This window comes from Dioscorea cayenensis, chromosome 3, assembly GCF_009730915.1.
Source record: "Dioscorea cayenensis subsp. rotundata cultivar TDr96_F1 chromosome 3, TDr96_F1_v2_PseudoChromosome.rev07_lg8_w22 25.fasta, whole genome shotgun sequence".
NCBI classification, from domain to species: domain Eukaryota; kingdom Viridiplantae; phylum Streptophyta; class Magnoliopsida; order Dioscoreales; family Dioscoreaceae; genus Dioscorea; species Dioscorea cayenensis.
In genome coordinates, this window is record NC_052473.1 from 1,448,375 (window position 1) to 1,461,793 (window position 13,419).

Sequence of the window (13,419 nt, forward strand, 5' to 3'; positions counted from 1 at the left end):
TCATTTGATTACATGTTGTGATTGTAGCCAATTTTTTTTCTGCAAAATTGCATGAAATTACATCCATTGTTCATATAAATTCATGCAAAAAATGAACTCTTGAATTTGCATGTTGTCATGATATCATTCTTGCAGCAATTTCCTTTATTTCTGCAACCATTTGAACTTTATCAGAAACTATTAATTCATCTTTTATTTTTTCTGCAATCATTCAAAGCATGCACATGAACTTTTTTTATTTTCTGAAATCATTCAAAGTTGCATAACATGAATCTACAGATATTTAATTTAATTGTTTATTTATTTATTTATTTATTTATTTTGAGGGTACATTGATGCATGATGGGATGCCTCCTAAACAATGAAACATGAAATGATGCAATGGAGGACCCCTCCAGTCATGTGTTCATCATACATGCATATGCTCTTTCTTCCCATTTAACATCAGAATCCAATGAAGATATTACCAAACATCTTGTCACACCCAAGGGCCTCCAAATGTCATCATCTTAAGTTCTTAACATTTCCATGTGATTATTATTCTCCAAAGATATATATATATATATATATATATATATATATATAAATATACATAAAGTACGCGTGATTTATAACGTTTGTGATCATCCGTTAAATGAAAATCTAACGGTTCATTATTGTTTACTGAGTATAATTACTGTGTTAAATGAGATATATAGTATTTTTATTTGAACGTTACAGTAATTGAATCAATCATAATCGTTTAATTTAGCATATACTGAAAATTATATATAAACTAAACATCTAACTAATGAATCTATTCCAACCTGTATTTCTCTAATATGTTTTTATGTACTTAACTATGTTTTATGAATGTCTGCAGTTGATGTATAGCGATATATTTATATATATATATATAGAAACATTGGAACAAAGTTTATGGAAAAAAAGATTGGAAGGGTAGTGTTGTCTTTTTACAATGAGATTTATGTTTAGTGGTTTGGTTGGGTAATGACACTGAGGGGCGTGCATGGCGGGAGCACGGGTGGTATCATGTGGGGCCAATGGGAAGATGACACGTACGAATGAGTGTCTCGGCCGTACACGTCATGCCTCGTGATTCGAACCGCACTGCTTTTGCTTTGCTTTTGGTTTGGTCTGGTCCCATTTGGCTCGTGAAATGGGTCCCACCCGAGTTTGAAAAATCTTGGATCCGGACAAACACTTTTGAATTCATTCTTCCAACTTTTTTCCATTCACTTTTTCTCAGAACGTTTCTCTTCAATTAAATATATATTTATATATATATTATTACTTTTGTTGTTTATCATTAGGGTTTTGTTGTGTATTGATGTTTTAAAATAATTACTTTTATGTATCTTTTGAAAAATGTTTATTAATTTTATTATGTTGAATTAAAAGGTCTAATGAATGATAACCTTTTTTTTTTCTTGTATATTTTTGGATTACAAATAAGTTCTAGTTATTTGTTAGTCCAAAATTTATTATATTGATTTTGATCTTTAAGTAGTTACACACCAACGTCTTTTTGGTTTATTAATTTTTTTGAGAAGACCCAAAATCAAAACTTATGCAAACTGGTTTCACATTGGTGCATGTTTCTGATTATAAACTCTAAATGGAGATATTTGTGGTCTAGTTTCCAAAAATAATAATAATAATTAAAGGTGTGGCATTAATTTTTTTCTTAAAAAATATGATTAATAACAATAGACTATATTTTAATTATAAAATTAAATAGTAATTTTGAAAGTCATATAAACAATCTAATTTATTTTTCCAGTCACACATTAAAAAAAAAAATCTTATTTATTTTAATACTTAAACTTACAAAAAAATATCACTTAAACTCAATATACAAATTAATTTTGGTCCTTTTTTTGAGCTAAAACATGTTTTAGATTTTCATACAGTTTAGGCACAGAAAAAAGAATCATAAAAGTATAATTCATAACCAATCATTCATACAAAGCTCCCCTTCATAACAATAACACTAGAAACACACATCATAGAGATTACAAGACAATTGCATGAACACAAAGTCCATAAAAAAACATATACATATATATATATATATATATATATAATCCTGATTCATCTTATTGAATGGACAATCTGACAGTTTACATAAATTTTTTTAATGTCTATAATCTATATACATCAACAACAACAACAACAGCTAAAAATTTGTCTCCAGACACCACAAGGTGGAATGCACCAAATAATTAGTTTGGTACAATGCATTAGCTGCAGATAGGACAACAATGGAAAACTACTAAACTTGCAAAAACTGTTCAAGCATTGAAAAGGATTGAATCAAAATGTCTATATACATTGGTTTTATGAAGTATGAAAGTTTTGATGGGAAAAAACCTAAATCCAGTTTCTTCTGCATAGAAGCAAGGAACCAGAGAATATTCTCTGATGTTGTCTCACAGTTTCAAACAACAGATCTTGGTCATGCTGAAGCTGCATGTACTCATCAATGTCAAATGAGGATTGTTTTGGTCCTCCAACAACAGCAGAGATGCTAACATGGGCTGATGATTTTTTAGTGACAGTAGCATAACTGGCATAGTTTTCAGATTCCCAGCTAATATTGTTGTGTGTATCCATTGGATCCTGAAAACAAAATGCAATATGCTTAACAGTAGTTGGAGTTTTCATTTCTGATATAATCTGGAAATTCTTTGTTTTTGAACTCAAAAAAATGGGTCATGGCATCATAATAAAGTACTCAAACGGTGACAGAATAGCAGAACAGGCTCAGTGAAACTGTGAAAGTGAAGGAATATTCAAGACCTTTTTTGTTTTATGTCTTTGTAAAATAGCTTAATTGCTCAATTAATAGTCCAAATTTTGTGGTGTCATGCATGCTTGTGTTAACTCTAATCTTGGCCTTTGGTTATCATATAGTCAGTAATAAAGTATTTAATTTATGCCCTATAAGAGTTCTAGTTTGCTAATTGGGTATATTTCCTCAATTTGGACACTGTACCACCTTTTAGGCCTATTTGCTGTTATCCGTCGATTAATAGCCTTTCAGATAGGTGAGGTGAGCAGTAAAATGAATAAAGTTGGATTTTAATAAAATCTAAGCAACTGAAAACTCAAGCGGTAAATGTGAATTTGGATATTTTTGCAAGGAAATATAAACATGAATTCCTAAATTTTCTCCGTCAAGATAACAAAGCAGGCAACAACCACCCAGTGACTAGAATTGGCCAAAGTAAACAAGCTACAAACAATGCATGGTGTTGGCAGAAAAGAAGACATGGGTTTCTCCTAAAAAAGGGTAAGTGTAGAGGATGCTGGACATAGTTTAGTAAATACAAATCGAGATAAAAAAAATGCAGAGAAAACACTAAATAAGTGTTTTCTATTACCTTTATTTTAGTGCTATCAATCACGAGCCCTGTGGTGCCGTTAGTTTTGCAAGGTGAAGGGGAACAATCATTACTAGTTTCCCACTGCAACCATGGAAGCACAACACCATCAGTTTCGGGAGGTACAGAAGTAGCTTTTGCCATTTTACAATGTCCTTCGTCCATAATATTATAAACTCTGGGATCCCTTAAGTTGGTGCACCCTCTTATGGTTGAACTTGCATCACTTCTGTCTCCATCAAAGGATAAATCTGTGTCATCCACATTTGACAGAAAATCTTCAAAGTATTTCTCTGCCTCCTCCGTCAATCTTTTTGAGATCCTAGTCCTGTCATTGGTCCTCTGGGATATGCATTCATGAATAAGAAAAGGTCAGAATCTGATATTAAGAATTTACATTTACTGTAAGGAATCCATTGAGACAAGGAATACCCTTCTAGTGAATAATGGTCTCTCTGGGGCAGCATTTTCTTTGGGAGCAGGCAGCAACTCTCTCACAATATTACTAAGTTCCTGACCACGTTGCTCTTCAACAGCTAATTCAGCCAACAAATCCAGCCTGCGCTTCTCTGACTGAAAGACAAAATAGTAATTTGTACTGGTTAAACAATTCACCTAGCGACACCAAAAGCTCCAAAAGAAAAATATAAAGGGACAAATGACAGACCTCTTCCAGTTTAGATGTGTAGGCCCTTCTGATCTCAGAAATAGCTTGGATAACATTTGAACCATTTAAATCATGATTAACTATGGCCTCAGGTTCTGTTTTCACCATCACCTGCATGTAGACAGATACATAGAGCATTTAGTCACCAAAATTTGAAAATGTCACAAATAGCGACAGTGGAAATTGATGAAAAACGTGACACAAGTGATCAAAAGTCCTAAATGGACATAGCAAGGTTCAAAGCATGCAGGTTCATAAGTGTTACAGACAAGCACTATTTTAATCTCACATGGGGGAAGATATGAATTAGACAGAGCCATATACCTTTTCAAGCTCTTGCTTGATCTCTTCCACTGCATGCCTTACTTCTTTACGCATAACATCATACAAGCCACTTTCATCTCCGTCAACAGCAGGGTGTTCTGACTGATGTCCCAATGAAATATCACAACTTTGTGAAAGATTTCATCAATTTATTAACTGCTTCGAAATCCATCAAATTTAATTATAAATATATGTATTAAATTTTGTAGCTTGGCTTGCAAAATTACCTTTTTTATGGCATAAACGGCTTGAATTGTGTTCTCTGGACCACTTCTATTTGAAGGAGCTGATTGTGCTTCATCATCAGTAAGTGTGGAAGAGTGGCTCTGATATAGAGGAAGAGTATATTAAACAAAAGATGTGTGGTTATTTAATTTATGAGACCTAAACCTACTCCATGCATGCCACAGTAACCAAATGACAACTGACAAAAGTATCAATGTTGTTGGTATATGCCCACTCATACCCTCGTCTTACCCAGAAACTAACAACATCAAATGCATGCAAGCATAATAGAAATATTACCGAGGAGCTATCATGCGATCGGAACAAGTCCTTATGACTCATAGACCTTTTCAATACATTTGACGATGCCAGCTTGTGATGCTGCAAGTTTCCATTGCTTATAGGCTGTCATCAAGAGGAAAAGGAAGTTCAGCTTCTTTTTTGACAATAGATGTCAAAGTATATCATATCAATACAGCATCAACAGTCAGCTGCCAGCAAGACCTTAAACCTGTCCTCATATAACTTGCATACTAGATCTAGGTAAAATGTCTGCAAAAACCTAAGCAGTGAGGTTTTCGAGTTTATCCAGTCATAGCTTTTAGACACCAGACAACTATAAGTAAACACACACACACACACACAAATTTATCAAGAACGTGGAGTGAAAACCATCTGAGTCTTCTTCAAAGTAAGAAATATGTTTTTCAATCCAAAGCCTAGATCACATAATTAATCAGGAATCATCATTTTTGATAAAACTCCAGACATTGGATTCTGGAAAGGAAACTAACCCAAGTCTTAGAAACAAGAAGATGGCCTAATCAAGCAGGGTTTTTGTTCCATCAGACTATTCTCATTGACAGACACTCCCTAAAACCTTAGAAATGCGATAACAATCAAGCAGTAATAAATGCTACTAGGAAGAACAATCAAAGGTTTAAGAATCTTATACGAAAAGGATCAAAGTCACAAACGAGGTTAAGAGGTAGAATGTGCATATTTAAAATGAATTACAACATTAATAAATTATGGCATGAAATTTATTGTTTTTGCAATCTCATTCTGATAGCAAAAACCAGTTTTGCCACAGCATTATCAATTCACTAGTCATGCATACATAAATTCAATGTTTCGCCGCAGCAATGATCTTAACATGAAGACTGTATCAAAACTACACAAACTCCATTAATTCTTTGACGACTCAATAAACCAAGAATTCACAGAACCACAGCATCAAAGCTCATAATTTTGAATCATCAAAGAAAAAAATTCAGTTTCGCCACAGCACTATCAATTCACTAGTCATGCATCCATAAATTCAATGTTTTACCGTAGCAATGATCTTAACGTGAAGACGGTCTCAAAACTACACGAACTCCATTAATTCTTTGACCACTCAATAAACAAAGAATTCACAGAACCACATCATCAAAGCTCACAATTTTGAATAATCAAAGCAAAAGAACTTGAAGCAAAACAAAGAAAAACAAGAAACACACATTAGACTCACTATCCCGATGCCGAGCAACAGAGGCCGACCGCTGCCGCCTCAACCGATCCCCAACCGAGACGCCACTCTGTCTCGACGCCGACCTCCCCCGCCTCCCAGGGCTGACATCACTACCTCTCCGATCTCCACCACTATCCCTTCCCGCCTTAAAGAACTCGTCGGTAAGATCATCGAGGCTGATTTCCGGGAACCCCGACCCGCGCAACGTGTTCACAAACCTCCCTCTTGGAGTCAGTAGCTCCGCAGAGTCCACCGCCCTCGACGCCGGCGGAAACCTATCAGGTCCACGGCTGAGGCTCCTCGACCGGCGATGATCAACGGCACCGCCATTGGAGGACCTCTTAGTAGTTGATTTGAAGGCCGAGGTCGCCATTGCTAGGGTTCTTGCGCCATTCCTAGGGTTTTGGATTTCGAGGAGAAGAACACGACGAAGAGATCGAAAAAATTTGGCGGATTTCTCGACGATCAAATCCCGATATGAATTCTCATTGAATTTATCGTCCCTCCAACCTCGCCGGAGATTCGATATATATTGCATTGAGATTCGTGCACATAACTGATCCCTAGGCATTTTTAATAGCATTTTTATTATATTTTTAAAAAATAAGAATATTTCACTCTTCTTTCTCTCTCTCTTTGCAGTGAAATGATATTAAAATTCATTTAATTAATTAAAATCTCTAATAAATTATAAAACTATTGACATCGAGTCTTAAATCTTAATCAAACATGTTCCTGCCTTAATGATGAAGTTGATTTAACTCTTAACTCACACAAAGTTGAAAGTACAGATATTTGAGGTTTTAATTTAACGTTGGTATACACATATAGTTTGTATATATTTTTATTAAAAAAATTATAAATGCTAAAGCTACTTGGGTCAATTGGTTAGGGATATTAAAAATAACTTTTTTGTATAACGTGCAGAATAGTGAGGGTTCGAATTTTCATTAGAAGAATTAACTCACGAGTGATATCGCAATTTACACATATGTGTAACTTGTTGCCATTTTCAATATATATATATATATATATATATATAAATTGCATGAAAAACATCAGTAATGAAAACTCTACTCATGAAAAATCAAACGATTTTTTTACGAGTGTTTGAGTTTTCGTATTTTGTATATCTCTAGTCTTTGGATTAACTCGTTGTACAATTTTCTTAATTTAATTTTTTCTAGTAAAACATTTATGTGGTTTGGTATGAAGATGAAGAACATCAGTATTGAAAAAATTCAGAAAATCAAACATTTATGTCTGTATTGACTTCTTCTTGGCTTTCTACAATCTGTTTGAGTATGAACTCTTCCTCCATTGTTAGTTTCTGCATTGCTTCTTCAAATTCAGAAATCAATATTGGATCAAACACAGAATTTTCGTTGTCTGAACCGATGTTTTTATCTACCGATACCTTAAAATCACCGAATTTTGGTGTGACATAAGATCCAGGTGACTGCAATTGGCCTCCAGTAATGAGCCATTCTCTAAGACTTCCTGTTCTTGAGAACTCAAAAGGCGAAAATTTTAGACTTGTTAGCTCCTTTGCCATTGCCTTTCTTTTCCAACCTTTTTCAATCTTTATGTCAACATTTTTAATCTGCAAATCATCACCAACAGCATCATGTTCACTGCTAACAGGACTAGAACTTGATGAACATTCACCAGTTAAGCTTTTTTCAACTTCATTCGATTGATTTTTCGCTAACATTGCATCGAAATCCTCCACCGTACGAAAACTTCTACCTCTCGAATCATCGGCAAATTTGAACCTCTGCTTCTGATCATCTAAACCATCTAACAATTCCCATGTGTTGATTGTTTCGACATCTTTAATATTGGATGACTGATACGTATCACCGGCCGTCTCTCTCACTTCGATACTTTTAGAACTAGTAAGTTTCAGTGCTGTATTTTCAGTTTTGCTCGCCGGAGATTCTTCATTGAGCTTTTTCGCGACGGTGTTTGCGGTGCGCAGAAGAGCTAGGATTTGATCATTGTTGTTTGAAGAGACTACTAAACTTTCGAATCTTGTTTTTCGACTCTTGAAACTATTTCTTACCTCTTCATTTAAGCTCTGTGTTCTTGTCAAGATCTTCGATGTTACACAGCCCATTTCTGCATTAAATAACCAATAAAAATTGAATTTATCTTCAATTCAATCCATTAAATAACCAATAAAGTATTAGTTTACACATTATATTGAATTGAATACATTAACTGAAAAAAAGGGATTTTATCTTCAATCCAAACATTAAGTATTAGTTAACAAATCACTATTGAATTGAATACAAACATTATAATTAGCAGAAAAAAAAAATACATGATTCTTGATATGAAATCCTCAATTTCATTAACTATTTTTTGAAAAACAAAAACAAAGATTACTGAACTGCATACAAACATTATAATTGTGCAGAAAAAAGATATGAAAATATACCTGTTCATGATTTGATGGTATTTTGAATACAAACAAAACAATATAATTTTGCAGAAAAATGATCTGAAAGATGAACTTGGATGCTTATAAAAACAACAAGAAAGATTACAAGAATTAGAATTAATACCTGATGAAAAGATTCATGAAAAGCCTCAGAAATTCAGGGATGAACTTCTTTATCTGAAATCAAAAACTCAGATGCTGATAAGTTTATGAACAAAGGTGTGACACATTATTCTTTCTCTGTACCTTCAGATGCAAAACTCCAATGAAATGAAAGTTAAGAGTTTGAGTCAATGAAAATACAAATAAACTTGTTTTCCAATCTTTTTCATGGTAGGTGATCCACCTGCCATGTTTGAACTTTGAGCACCGCATGGATACTTCCATCATCTTCATTCATAATTACTGTTGATTTATTTATGCAATTAATTATTATTTAAAAGTTTTTTTTTTTAACTAAAGTGACAAGTGTTATACTCTTCTCAGTTTCTTTTTATTTATACATTTTAACTGACACATTTATTATGAAAGTTGATTAAAATTAACTAATAATATAAAATTTATAAAATATTGTATTAACTGTCAAAAAAATTATTTTTATTTAAAATATGCGTAGTTGAAATATAATTTATTAAAATTCATGAAAATACATTAAATATAAAAGATAAATTTTTTAAAAATAATATTTAATGTTTTATAAAATTTTTAAATAAACAAATAAACAAGTTCTAAAATGAGACAAGTAAAAAAGAACAAAAAAGTATATATTAGGGATGTGCGTATAGATCGAGAATTGATCATTTAGTCAGTGTATTCTCATATACACCCATAAATGAGAATCTATTAACACTCAGTGAGGTCGCATATTAAAAATTTTTAAATGTCTCATACTCATTTTTGTAATGCGGTCAATACCACATGAGTATTTTTTTTTACAAGAATTATTATTTGAAGGCTTGAATATTCCACATATATATATATAATTTCAAGGTTTATATGGGGTCTACATGAAATGAAATTTTTTTTGGTGTGTTGGAGGACTGTTTTATAATTAAAATTTATTTGAAAGGGGTTTTTGAAAATTATGTTCTACGGTTTATAGAACATTGCCACGTGTGTGGGCCCACGTATCTATCTGTTCTCTGCCGCCCGTCAATTTATTTATTATTATTATCAAATAATTAATTTTTTATTTTTGCGCCCAATTCGGTTTTCGCTCGCTGAGATTCGTCTCCGCATTCGATCCCCAAATCCAAAGCCCCAGTTTGCGATGAATTCTCTCTGAAAGGTACTCTTTTTTCTTAGAATCTATGCTTCAATTTCATTTCCACAAAGTTTTTTCTAGGAAATTTCGTTGTGATTTGTGATGTATTGCTTGTGAGTTTGGTTTCATTGATGAAGTTTGGGATGTGGTTCTCGATTATGGTTTTGCTTTCGTTTATATAGTGTTTGAGGTGTAGATCTGTTTTGTTGAGCTTGTTGTTGCTGTATTTTGTTAGATTGAGGTATGGATTTGGTGGACGGAGTGGCTGACCAAGAGACTGAAACCCTAGGAGAAAACGTGAATTTTGATCCAGATAAGGTTGGAAACGATGGGGAATTAGGTCAGGGATCAGTGGATGTAAGTAAAGATGGAAACTTTGATAGGATTGGATTAGCTCCAGTGGGCATTGGATCTATGGAGGATGGATTTGAGAATGAATCCCCTTCGAGATTAATGGGATCTCCTGAGGGTGAAGTTTCTGATGTGGCAGCCTCAAAGACATCATCCGCTAAGAAGGGATATGGATTGAAGAAGTGGAGGAGGATTAGGAGAGATATGAATAAAGAAGGGAGTGCTAGTGTTGATTCGGGGGTAATTCTCAAGCGGAGACTTTCTCTTGCTGAACCTCCAAAGTCTCGGGATGACAATAAACTGAAGAATGATAGTGGCGGTGAGGCTGAAACAGAAGCTGACGAGTCTGTTGCTTCATTGGAATCTAGAAATGCGGGGGTCACTGGAATGGTTCCCCATGAGATTGCTGCAGGTGCTTTGGGTCCAGAACTCGAGCTACTGGTCACTAGCACCGGGTTTTCTGTTGGTGCAGAGTCGGACAACAGCGATGAGTGGAGTGGTAAGTTATCAGTTAGCAATGCTCCTAGGCTGAGACATGAGACTGGGTTTGGTAGGGAACGCAGCAGCAGGGTGAGGAGTGGGGTCCGAGGATCAGGACATGCTTTGCAACAAAGGGTTCAGCGAGGGAGAAGTGGTGGTATTGAGATTAGTAAAAAGATTAGCAGTGATCAAATTAGATTTGAGAAGGAGAACTCATTTTCTAGTGTTGAGTCTGATTTGAGAAACTCAAGTGTTGTTTTTGGACGGCGGGGAAGCCTGTTTAGTAATGGAAAACACAGTGAAAAGCCTCTGAGTTTTGGTGGAGAGCATAGTGATGAAGGACAAGCTTCAGAAGAAGTGAAAGAGAATGGAAGGAATGAAGATTTAGATTCTGATCAGGCAGAAGAAAGTGTTAAAAACTGCGCAAGTTCTCCTTTGCAATCAGATGTTGATCCTCTTGCTGACTCGATCACGTTGCTTCAGGTGGCACATGAAGCACTTGAAAATGGTAGGTCCTGCTTCTTTCTATTTGATTTTGTGGGATAAATAAATATCATATGTCAGCTTGTTTCATTATTCTTTGCCATAAATTATGCTATTTGTGTTTTGTTGGCCATCCTGCTATTACGGAAAATTATTTGGCTCCCTGATTAAATGAACTAGTTATCATTTTGAAAAACTTCAGGTCATGATTGGAAAAGCAATCTTTATTTAGCTTGCACTCAGTAATATATTTCACTCACTGAAGTAATGCCTCATTAGTCAGGGATGAAAATTTGCAATAATAAATGTGTCTTTACTTTTTTTGGGTTATTCTTTACTAATGCTACATTGCATTTCATTATCCCAGGTTCCTCCAGTAGATTTAGAATTCAATTAATTATTTCAAAGTTTGTTTTCGGTCCTCATTTGTTCTCATTTCTCATTGTTACCACTTACCAATCTTCCTTCAATTTTACACACCATTTTTCTTTTAGGGGTGCATTTTTTTTCTTTCAACTAGTTTAGCCAACAAATAGATCTCCTGTAATGTGATAGAGTGTTATCTTAGGAATTTTTCTCTTCTCTTGGTTACTCAATCTTGATTCATAACTTGTGTTCCCTTTTATTGATATTTCCCTTCATTCAACTTCATATGCTCAAACATTATGGTTGTGCATATTTATGACTGCACAGAGTTACTTCCAAGATTAATTTAACTTCCTATAGACTACCATCCTAAATACTGATGTTTATGACCTGCTTTGTTTCAAATTCTCATACTTTAATTTCATCTTCTGTAGCATAGATATTGTAGATGTTGTAGATATTTGATTCTTTAGTTACTTAACTTCCTCTGGTTGGCAGTCAATGTGTTATATCAAGAATCAAAACAAACACATCCCTCACTGGTAATGCAAAAACAAGGGTGACATGGATTTCAATGGAGAATACAAAAATTCATGAATTCATGTGATATTTGTTATTAATTGTTCACCATCTTTTCACTTGGTCTGAAAATCTGCACTGTTCAGTGTGGGTCAAAACTGATTATAAGTCTGTAACTTCTATTATGAGATGCATAGAACAAGTTCATGCCTGGCTATATGACTGAATTATGCACTTTGGACTTACGGCAACCATTTTGTGAGTATTGCAGCGTTGAATTTGTTGACATATTTTTGTCCATCACCATGTTTTTTCCATTGAACTTTTCGCATGTGTTAACAATTTTGGCTGTTGTCTATTAAGTTACTGGAAAAAAAATCAGCTGCATGATCTTGTTTTCTTTTTCTTTTTGCCATCTATTCAGAAATCCAGAAGTTAGCAGAGATAAAGGATGCCACTCCGACAATGGATGGTGATTTGTATGACCAATTTGATGAGTCTGAGGGGAGCAGTACAACGACTCTTGAAGCACACCTGATTGAGTTGAGTGAAAAGATCGAACATCTTGAGCAAAAATTAGAAGAGGCATCTGCATCTGCCAAAGCAAAGGAATTGAAGGTTCTTGAGCTTGAAGCGATCCTCAGTAATACGAACCCCACAAAGAAGGAAGCTGGCAGCTCTGATGTACAATTCCTTCAAGGGGAGTATGCCACAGTTGAGCTTGAACTCGAGTCCTCGCTCAAGAATAAGATAGAAGCCGAAATAGAGTACCTGATCATAACAAGAACTACTCAAAACTGGAAAGTGCTCTTTGAAGATCAAATTGCTCTCTTCGAAGAGCAAAAATCTATGCTAAAAGATCAATTACTAGATCAATCGCAAATGATTCATAAGCTGAAGGACAATGAGAACATGGTAACCACATTGAAGGAACACATTGAGAAGTTGGAAGTGTCCTGTAGTGAACTGCTTAAAACCGAAGAGGTCTTGAAACTACAAAATAAAGCCTTTAGGTATTCAATCTGTTTCTTTGTTCAGCTGGTCATGTGTTGCATTGCCTTGGCGCTGTTCATTGTTCATCTTTTGCCTCCACCTGATGGATTTGTACCTACCTAAGATCAAGAAGACAGTTCTTGTACAATTTTCCTTACCTGAGATAGTTTTTCATGTATAATGTTTCAATCCTTGCAAGTTCTGAATAAGTTTTTTTTTTCTTTTTCAAATGCTCATGGTCCATTTGTATAGACTCAGTTGAAGATTTAAATCAATAATTCCTTTGTTTGGTTTTCCAGCATTCAACTGTTGTCTAATGTTGTTCTCGCTTCAGTACTGGTTTTCAATGTAAGTATTTTTAAAGATATATCATATATATTAACAGCTTGCAATTTAAATTTA

General features: G+C 34.5%; 3 protein-coding genes across 3 annotated transcripts; 1 reads left to right on the plus strand and 2 right to left on the minus strand.

The window, feature by feature from the left end:
- Window positions 1-2,078: 2,078 nt before the first annotated feature.
- Window positions 2,079-6,594, minus strand: LOC120282756. Its single transcript, XM_039289609.1, has 8 exons — window positions 6,105-6,594; window positions 4,903-5,007; window positions 4,605-4,703; window positions 4,378-4,479; window positions 4,054-4,164; window positions 3,819-3,959; window positions 3,387-3,728; window positions 2,079-2,622 (listed from the first exon to the last, which is right to left on the minus strand). Exons 1-8 carry the CDS (start codon window positions 6,486-6,488, stop codon window positions 2,374-2,376), a joined length of 1,533 nt encoding a protein of 510 aa, XP_039145543.1. The 5' UTR covers window positions 6,489-6,594; the 3' UTR covers window positions 2,079-2,373.
- A 725-nt stretch (window positions 6,595-7,319) lies between these two features.
- Window positions 7,320-8,899, minus strand: LOC120255938. The gene is made up of 2 exons (XM_039263705.1): window positions 8,686-8,899; window positions 7,320-8,236 (listed from the first exon to the last, which is right to left on the minus strand). Exon 2 carries the CDS (start codon window positions 8,232-8,234, stop codon window positions 7,365-7,367), a length of 870 nt encoding a protein of 289 aa, XP_039119639.1. The 5' UTR covers window positions 8,235-8,236; window positions 8,686-8,899; the 3' UTR covers window positions 7,320-7,364.
- An 808-nt stretch (window positions 8,900-9,707) lies between these two features.
- LOC120253411 (WPP domain-interacting protein 1-like) lies at window positions 9,708-13,323 on the plus strand. The gene is made up of 3 exons (XM_039261755.1): window positions 9,708-9,849; window positions 10,061-11,164; window positions 12,449-13,323. The coding sequence occupies exons 2-3, from the start codon at window positions 10,069-10,071 to the stop codon at window positions 13,138-13,140; spliced, it is 1,788 nt and encodes a 595-aa protein (XP_039117689.1). The 5' UTR covers window positions 9,708-9,849; window positions 10,061-10,068; the 3' UTR covers window positions 13,141-13,323.
- The last annotated feature ends 96 nt before the right edge of the window (window positions 13,324-13,419 follow it).